Source organism: Tribolium madens, unplaced genomic scaffold (genome assembly GCF_015345945.1).
Source record: "Tribolium madens isolate multiple individuals breed KSU strain unplaced genomic scaffold, Tmad_KSU_1.1 Scaffold_19;HRSCAF=116;Tcas5.2_LG9, whole genome shotgun sequence".
In the NCBI taxonomy this organism is placed as follows: domain Eukaryota; kingdom Metazoa; phylum Arthropoda; class Insecta; order Coleoptera; family Tenebrionidae; genus Tribolium; species Tribolium madens.
In genome coordinates this window covers 698,961-708,756 of record NW_025400983.1, presented here as the reverse complement: position 1 = coordinate 708,756, position 9,796 = coordinate 698,961, and the positions used below count along the sequence as shown (strand labels likewise).

Below are 9,796 nucleotides of genomic sequence, written 5' to 3'. Positions count from 1 at the left end.
AAACTAAATAAATACTAGAGTCTAGAGTATTGAGAAATCTAAATAAATCTTTAATTTATTAAAGGAATTCATTTACAGCTATTTGGAACACATATTAGCTTAATTTATGTGCAATATTGCAAAAATACGAAAAAAAATAGTTTTTTTTATTTTTTTAAAATAACTATCTTGCTTTAGTTACTGTTACAAATGGCCGTGGACAGTCAAGGTCAAAGACGTAAAAAAGTTCGGCATAATACACCAACTAACTGTATTTATTAAGTGAATAAAAAATCATTTACAGCAATTTGTAACAGATCAGGACAGCCCAATGTACAACATATCAAAAACCAAAAAAGTTTTAGAAGAATTCAAATCATTAATTAAAACTTTAACAAAAATTACTCAAACTTACTTTACTATTTGTTACAAATTGCTTAAAGTTGTGAAAAATTAGATTCCTATAAATTGCAAAGTGGTTTCAAAAACTATTTTATCAATTGTCTACAGTAATTTGAAACACATATTAGCTCGATTTTATGTGCAAAACTTAGAAAAAATAACAAAAAATGTTCTTTGACAGTAAGATAAAAACTCGGAAATTTCATTTTTTGAAAAAATTATGATTGTCTACCGCAATTTGGGACAGATTTTGCGTACGCAACTGTAATTTATCAAATAACTAAACAAATTGATCTTTCTTTAAATTTTACTTTAGTATTTGTTACAAATTGTTTAAAAAAAAATAAAAAATTGTAGCATATTCTTTACAATAGTAAAATAGAGTATGATATATTATTACATGATTTTCCTGCAATTTGGAACAGACATTACCTTGATTTTCATCAGAACAGCCAACTTTCGCAGAGACAGACTTATTAGTATTAAAAATGCTTTTGCAAAAAGTTATTTGATTTCCATTTGTAATAAAACATAACAGGAGGAAACAAGTGCTCGACTTATTTGCTATTCATTAAAGCTTTTACTCTCAAGTACTCCCTCAACGATAGCAAAATGTAACGAAAATTCAAATTTCCTCACATTTTCATCAAAGAACTTAATCGTTGGGTGAAAAAAGTTCAAGTAAATAGAAAAATATCCACCAATGAAACAATTTTAATTAATTATCTCATGTTTGGATTTTTCAAGCAACAAAAAATCCACCACTGGAAAGCTTTTAAGAATTAAAAATTCTCTGAAGGTTTTTCAGCTGGCGGAAGTTTTATTTGGAACGAACAAAGCTCTTGTTAGTTTTGTTGGTGAAACAATTATTTTTAAAGTGGTTTAGATAAAATGTAACTTTCCTAAATGTAGTTTAAGAAGTTGAGTAAAATTTCTCTAAAGAACTTTTATTTAATAATAATATGTAAGATAAGACGGGCTTTGTAGTGCCTGGAACGGTTCTTTGTTTCGTGTTCTCATATTTAAATTTTCCGAGCTTAGTTACAATTATTGTGCAATTCTTCTCCAAACTTTAATAAATAACAAATTAGAACGCTATGATTTATTCGCAAACTATTTCCCCAACTGTGCTTTTAAGCGACGAATTAAACTTTCATGATGTCTGAAATTTTTAGTTTATTTGTAATCAACTTGTTTATATTTAAAGACGATTTTTTCCTCTGAAAAGCTGAAACGAAAGCCATTCAAATGCTTTTACAAAAGAAATGAAACTCTGCAATAGCTTGAACCACAAGGTGATAAACATTAAAATAAAATTTAATGTTTTAACATATTGGGAGAAATTCAATCTAACGCAATGCAGCAAACAAGGGCGGATCCAGGGGAGGGGCCCAGGGGGCCAGGGCCCCCCCAAACTTGCCACCAAAAGCTTCAATTTTTCATATTTAAATTTTAATATAAAAACCTTATGACCTAAAGTTTTTTAATTAAAATCATTAGAATTCTTTTTAAATCACATTTATTAATACAAATACCGAGAGATCAAAATAATTTGTAATCGAGTCATTTTTGGATCCGAAAACGTACAGTTGCGGAATTAAAATTTCGGGCAGTACTGTCATTTTTATAATGTAAACTCTAAAACAATCTTTATATTAATAACCTCATTTTTTACTCTTGCCATATTTATGTCATTGTGACTTATTTACTTTCAAAAATAGTGACTTGTGGTAGTCAGCAGATCAAAGCGATGATTTAATTACACTTAGTTCAATTAATAACTTTCCTAAGACAGACAAATTGTTTAATTAACAAATTTAACAACAAATAAAAATAAGTTTAATTGTCAAATGTAAGTCATAATGATAGTAAAAGGTAGTTTACAGTGAACTTTTTAATAGGTACTGTCCGAATTTTTAATTCCGCAACTGTACGTATGTCTGTTTTTGAACCAACTGCACGTGAAACGTCAAATAAAATGACAAGTCGAAAACGGCAAAATGGGCTGGAATTAGTCACCCACGTATAATAATAAGACCGTTCTTTTTTGGAGGTAAATCATAAATTTAGTTATCTTTTTGATCATGGGATTTTACCTTTTCACTTGTCATTTTATTTGACGTTTCACAGACATACGCACAGGACATACGTTTTCGGATATAAGGACAAATTATCTTGATCTTTCGATACTTACTTAGTTTTTACTAATTTAAAAAGAAATCATCAATTGTAATTTTCTTTGGGCCACATCTTAGGTATCTAATTAAATTAAGTTTAAATCTTTTTAAATAATGAACTTTACCAACTCGCTAGCACACATTATACAGAATTTTCAACTTGTTTTAAAATTCTACTCTTTTTGGTTTTTGGGTAATGACGGCAGCGACATTTTTTTTAATAGAAACCCCTAATTTTTTTACCGAATTCGATAGTTTTTTTAATTATGGAAATGGCAACACCAAAATATTGTTACATAAAATTCTCAAAAAAAAAATTAGGCAAAAAGTGAAATAATATCAATAAAAAACAAAGATAGAATTTTAAATCAAGTTAAAAATTTTGTATTTTTTAAAAAGAAAATTGACCTGTTTGAGCATTTTTTCAAAACAAAATATTTTCAGTTTTAATAAAGAAGATTATTCTATAATTTTGCCGCTCTCTGTATATTCTCATCATTCTAAAAAAATTTTAGATAGCCCCCCCCCCAAAATTAATTCCTGGATCCGCCCCTGGCAGCAAAGAACTAATTTGTATGCAACAAGTTTTCTCTTTATTATCTCATTTTTTACAAAATTGATTTATAACAGAAATTCCCTGGTTTATGCTGTTTGGCATAAATAATTTACAACGTAAAGTAAATTGTCCAATAAATGTTTTGAATATTTCATCTCGAATTTTCTCTTATCGCATCAAGAGCCTTGAATATTTCCGGGTACAGAAACAGATGCACATCATCCGCCATCAGAAAATCTAAATGATTGTAAGGAACTCCAGATGGGCTTTTCGGTATCGAAATCATCGACTTTTCACGACTCCCCAACTCCCCCAACAACATTCTAACATTCTTCAAAACCAAATTAAATTAAAAACAAAACCAAACAACAATCATCACCTGTTCACTGGCAACCAAATCTTTTTTACCATAAAACAAATAAACGGGAACTCGAATATCACGCAAATCGTAACTACGAGGCTCACTTAATCGATAAATTTCGATGTTTTTCAGCCTACCATAATCGTATTTTCGGATACGACCGGTTATCGCAATTTGCAAAAAATGCCTCAAGACCTGAACCGAAGTCGGAGTCGGGGCATGACTGAAAAGCAGCAAAAGATCATCCTGAAATCATTACTCCCATTTTCAGGTCGTTGCAAACGTCACACAAACCGGATGAAAACGCTGTGTCACATTTCCCACGAAAAAATCCAACACTTTTTTGCACAAGTGCGGAAAAATGCCACAAAGGTGGTAAACAAACCGGTTTACCCCGTCTTGGTAGAATAGCCCCTCGATGCGCAATCGGGTCAACTCTCGCTGGGAAAAAAAAAACACTAATTAGCAATCGTTGCTAGGCATTGGAGGCTATTACCTAGCAACTAAGCGTTGCCAAAGCATTTTTTGGTTTCGTTGCTAAGCAATAGCAACTAGGTACACTCAGCGTAGAAAAGATTGTCCTCCTAATAAACCGCAATTAAAAGTTAAATACCGTTTTAAATGTTATAATAAAATAAACAATATTATTATTAGTAATATCTAATAAAAACCATTTATTGTTAGACATTAAAATGACTAAAACTAACCAGAGGCAATTTAACATAACTCTTTAATTTATTGATAGCTTAATTCTTTTTAAAAAATTTGCATTTGACAAATTAAACAATTTCATATCATTTTTAATCAATTCAACAAACTTTGACAACAAACACATCGATTTTCTAAATATTTTACAATTTAATTTTGCTATAATAAACAGAAGATAAAATATTTAAAAAAATTGTAGATTATTTATTATGTAGTAGGTATTTTTTGTCTTACTACAACCGTGTTTGTTTTATTCGTATTCAAAATTAATTTGCAAATATTATTGTATTAAAGTTAGAAGTAATTTTTTGGTAATAATTTGTTTATTAATAGGGTAGACAGTTCTCCAATGGCTAGGATTTTTTTTAATACACAAAAATTAAAATTGATTAATTTAGTTTTAATAAAGTAACTGAACTGAACAATTATTAGCAAAAACAAATTTGTAAATTTGTTAATAAAATTGTTTTGCGATTGCAATATCTTGGTTCCAAACATTTCAATTTTGTAAACGTTGCCACGAGTTCAACAGAGTTAGCACATCTACCTGTTTGAATTGAATAAAAATTAATAATAAAATGAAATGAAATTGTTTAATTTGTCATTTACAACTTAAAAAAAAAGTATCAATATTTTAAGGAGTTATTTATTAAGTAGTCTCATTTGGTCATTTTAATTTGTAATAATTGAGGCTCGGATTATATGCAAAATGCATATTTGTCATTAAGAAGTATATCAACAAAATTGTAAGTTTTCTATGCATATCTAATGTTTTTTGATTAAAATAAGCCAATTAAAAAATGCATATTTTGCATATTTTGGCAACTTGGTGCATATTTTAGGAAATATTGCATATTTGTGCATATTTTCTTCAAATCACTAATTTCCGATTAAAGATTTCAGTTCAAGTTAAAAATTGGACAGTTTAAGAAAAATAATCCGATTACAAAATATTTTAAAGAGAAAACAACCGCTAATTCGTAAGCCAAACTCAAAAAATTAGTTCCCTGTTGAGAGTTTTCTTTTTAAATTCGTTTTATACTGGGTGAATATAAAGTATTAAACCAAGCAGTTTTTTTTTTAAATCATTTGTTTCCAAAAAATAATAATTAATATAAATTAATTAAAGTAATATAAAAAAATGATTTTTTAAGAACAAAATTTTGTTTTGTTTTTGAGTTATTCGATTTTTGTTGTCTAAATTGCGATATACATATGTAAAAAAATAATTTAATATAAAGTAGATAGTTGTAATCCCATAGATCTTGACCTTCATGAGAAAAATGTTTTTTTGTTGGGTTGCCATTTAAAAAAATAAATATTTTTGTAGAACTCAAAAACAAAAAAATAAAAATTTTGAAAAAATTTTTTTTGATAAAACATCACATTTCTATAGAACTTTATAATTCATCAATTAGCTTTTTCAAAAAATAAATACTTTAAGCAAAAAACGTGATGTGATCTGAAAAGTACAGATTTTTTAGAAAGGGTTAATTACTAGGTTATTAAAATGGCTTGTCTCACGCCAAACCAATTTATTTATTCTTTCATTTATTGTGTGCAGTTCAAGATGACAAAAATACAAAGTTTAGTGTATTCGAGGATAAAAATTTATCCCAACTTTGATTTTTTATTGTTAAAAATTTTGCATATCGATGCATATTTGGCATATATTGGAACATGTTTCTTAATATTTTGTGCATATTTTTGTAAAAAAGCGCATATTTTACGAATTTTTCGTGCATATAATCCTAGCCTTAGTAATAATAGTTGGTATTAGGTATTTCTAATAATAATATTATTTATTTAATTTTGCCATCTAAACCGGCATTTACTTGTTATCTTGGTAAATAAATAGCTAATTAATAATCAATTAGAATTATTTTTAATTTAATTTTTAGTTACAGTATAAACTTGTAATTTTTTTTAAATAATTTGTTACTTACTCAATTGAACTTCAAACTAACTGTTGAATAAGAAATGAAGTTTACAATAGAAAAGATTTATTGTTGTGGTTTATGGGTTTAGCCTCAGCGGGAGGACAATCTTTTCTACGCTGATTGTACCATACCTGTAGGGGAACCCCAATTTTGGCCAATTTGGCCACAAGGGGGAGATTTCGGAGATGTATGACGGGGGCCATTGCTATTATGCCTGAAAGTAGGTTGTTTGCTTGTCCTTGGTTCCCCGCATTGTACAAAAAAGCCAATGTGGTACCCATCGAGTGGCCAAGGTATATAATAGAGCCCCATTTTCCGGTTTTTTTAGCCACGAATTTTAGTTGTTCCCCAATATCGAAAAGTGCTAGTTTGTCTAGACTAGAAAAATATTGAAAAATTTGTGGGGTAAATTTCGGGGAAGTACTTAAAATCCCAGTATTGTTTGTCTGAAATATTGAGTTTTTTGTGTGCTTGTGCAAAATTGCATCCTCGTATTGTGCCCAACCAGACGTCGTAGCCTCGATCGGCTAAATTGAAAGCTAAAAATTTTGCAAAATAATTTTTTTTTTGAAAAATGAAAAAATACCGAGTGATTTATTTCCAACATCCACCCAGTCTGCACTACTTTTAAATATGCCATGCATTAGAAAAACGGGTTGTTTGTCGAGTTTATTGTTCAGAGCCGGAATTCGAAAAATGGTTAAAATGTAATCATCCGGGGTCGTAATTGTGTAACTTTCAAGAGGATACCCGTGTCGGTGTACAATACTAGGCTGAAAAAAAAATAGTTCGGTCGCAAATTTCAGTTTTGTACTCACAGTATCTGAAAGAACGTCGGGATTGTGATAGCAATTTTTACTGAAAAATCTCACTGTGTAATCATTGTAATTTCGGCACGCATTGTTATTGAAATTAAAGCCTTCGGTTTCAATAGCGAAAAAAATTATAACCGCACCACGAATCCAGCTCATTTTTTATTTTAAACCCAAAGTCAGCTCATTCCCATTTCGGTGCAGAAAAATCGATACGGCACGAAATTCGCATTTAGACTTATCAATGGTGCAATTATCATGAAACGGTGCAATGTGCTTCTTAAGAAATGTAGGTCGACGGAGAGATAAAGTCCTAGTAGTAAAATCACTGCAGCTGCACCACCTGCTTTATGAGGATCCCGGAGAAACACAAAATCCGGAGATAAAAACAATTAAGTTACGGTAAGGAGAGTAATGACTAAGGCTCGGATTATATGCAAAATGCATATTTGTTATTAAGAGGTATATTAACAAAATTGTAAGTTTTCTATGAATATCTAATGTTTTTTGATTAAAATAAGCCAATTAAAAAATGCATATTTTGGCAACTTGGTGCATATTTTAGGAAATATTGCATATTTGTGCAAAAAACGTGCTTAAACGGTTCAAAAACATCATTTTTTAGCTCAAAAAACGGAGAAAAAATTGGCACTTTCGTCCTAATTTGGTGACTTTTTTCTGGCTATAAAAATTACTTCGAAAAATGCAAAATTTATTTCATATTCGACGTAATTTAGTGGTAATTTGGGCTTATTATGCGAAATAATTGCATTTCTGGTTGAAAAATCTACTAAAACTCTCAAAAAATCCCAATTTTTTATTTTTGACGTAATTAATTGAAAAAAGTGAGTTTTCAGCTCAATAACAAGGTTCAAAACTCGAAAAAGACAAAAAAACACCGTTGTTATTGAAATCTCTGAATTTCTTAGCTTATCTTCGAACAAAACTTTCGCAAAATTCAAAATTTATTTCATTTTTGCCGTACTTTGAAGATTTTTCGGATTATTATGAACAAAATAATTGAATTACTGACTGAAATATTCGGGCAAACATAAAAAATCATATTTCTGACTAGAAAAATCAATAAAACCTTCGAAAAATTGAAAATTCATTTAATTTTTCACCTGATTTGTTCGCTATTTTTGTCGTGATTTGGAGATTTTTCGGTTTATTAAGGACGAAATTTTGCATAAATTATTTCGATTTTGACCAAAATTAATGATTTTGCGGTTTGTTTTCTGAAAAAACGTTCTTAAACGGTCTAAGAAATTCAAAAACATCATTTTAAGCTCAAAAATTTAGTTAAAAGAAGGCGAAAAATTGACACCTTTCCTCGAAATTTGGTGACTTTTTTTGGCTATAAAAATCACTAAAACCTTCAAAAAATGCAAAATTTATTTCATTTTCGACGTAATTTAGTGGTAATTTGGGCTTATTATGCAAAATAATTGCATTTCTGGTTGAAAAATCTACTAAAACTCACAAAAAAAAACAATTTTTTTTTATTTTTGTCGTAATTAATTGAAAAAAATTAGTTTTCAGCTCAAAAACAAGCTTCAGAACCAAATCACTAATTTCCGATTAAAGATTTCAGTTCAAGTTAAAAATTGAACAGTTTAAGAAAAATAATCCGATTACAAAATATTTTAAAGAGAAAACAATCGGTAATTCGTAAGCCAAACTCAAAAAATTAGTTCCCTGCTGAGTTTTCTTTTTAAATTCGTTTTATACTGGGTGAATATAAAGTATTGAACCATATGTTTTTTTTAAATCATTTTATTCCAAAAAGTTATAATTAATATAAATTAAAGTAATATAAAAAAATGATTTTTTAAACACAAAATTTTGTTTTGTTTTTGAATTATTCGATTTTTGTTGTCTAAATTGCGATATACACATGTAAAAAAATAATTTTATATAAAGTAGATAGTTGTAATTCCTTAAATCTTGACCTTCATGAGAAAAATGTTTTTTTGTTGGGTTGCTATTTAAAAAAATAAATATTTTTGTACAACTCAAAAACAAAAAAATAAAAATTTTGAAAAATTTTATTTTTGATAAAACATCACATTTCTGTAGAACTTTATAATTCATCAATTAGTTTTTTCAAAAAATAAATACTTTAAGCAAAAAACATGATGTGATCTGAAAGTACAGATTTTTTAGAAAGGGTTAATTACTAGGTTATTAAAATGGCTTGTCTCACGCCAAACCAATTTATTTATTCTTTCATTTATTGTGCGCAGTTCAAGATGACGAAAATACAAAGTTTAGTGTATCCGAGGATAAAAATTTATCCCAACTTTGATTTTTTATTGTTAAAAATTTTGCACATTGATGCATATTTGGCATATATTGGAGCATATTTTAATATTTTGTGCATATTTTTGTGAAAAAGCGCATATTTTACAAATTTTTCCTGCATATAATCCGAGCCTTAATTATGAGGATCCCGGAGAAACACAAAATCCGGAGATAAAAACAATTAAGTTACGGAGAGGAGAGTAATGACCACAACCAACAAACTACTTTTAAAATCTTTTACTCGGAATATATTTCCACGAGAGAAAATCAATATGGTCAAAGTGCCTTCTAGGGGCTCCAACTGAATGTGCACTTTTTTTACAAGCTTGCAATTTCATTCAACCTAAATCACTAATTAGGGGCTAAATAGGCCATCTTATCACACCAAACAATTTGCAACAAATATATTTATTGCCATACTTTAAAAAATCGAGAGGCCGTTAACTTAAAAAAATATGTACAACTATTTATAAATTTTAGTAATTCCAATAAAATTCCAAAAAAAATTAATTAATTCGATTAATTCCTGTAATTCCAACTTAAAAATTGTAATTCCA

The 9,796-nt window shown here is 28.7% G+C and overlaps 1 protein-coding gene across 1 annotated transcript; it reads right to left on the bottom strand.

The window, feature by feature from the left end:
* Positions 1–3,138: 3,138 nt before the first annotated feature.
* LOC123009804 (lipase member K-like) lies at positions 3,139–7,094 on the bottom strand. Its single transcript, XM_044406326.1, has 7 exons — positions 6,942–7,094; positions 6,710–6,896; positions 6,548–6,662; positions 6,255–6,501; positions 3,770–3,916; positions 3,494–3,721; positions 3,139–3,445 (listed from the first exon to the last, which is right to left on the bottom strand). Exons 1-7 carry the CDS (start codon positions 7,092–7,094, stop codon positions 3,266–3,268), a joined length of 1,257 nt encoding a protein of 418 aa, XP_044262261.1. The 3' UTR covers positions 3,139–3,265.
* Positions 7,095–9,796: the final 2,702 nt, after the last annotated feature.

What these genes read in the sequence shown, in the direction of transcription:
- LOC123009804 (XM_044406326.1), bottom strand. Translation starts at nt 7,094, where the DNA reads ATGAGCTGGATTCGTGGTGCGGTTATAATTTTTTTCGCTATTGAAACC. An exon ending in CCGACGTTCTTTCAGATACT is followed by an intron (nt 6,897 to 6,941) that starts GTGAGTACAAAA and finishes TTTTTTTTTCAG; the next exon opens with CCTAGTATTGTACACCGACA. An exon ending in TGTTGGAAATAAATCACTCG is followed by an intron (nt 6,663 to 6,709) that starts GTATTTTTTCAT and finishes CAAAATTTTTAG; the next exon opens with CTTTCAATTTAGCCGATCGA.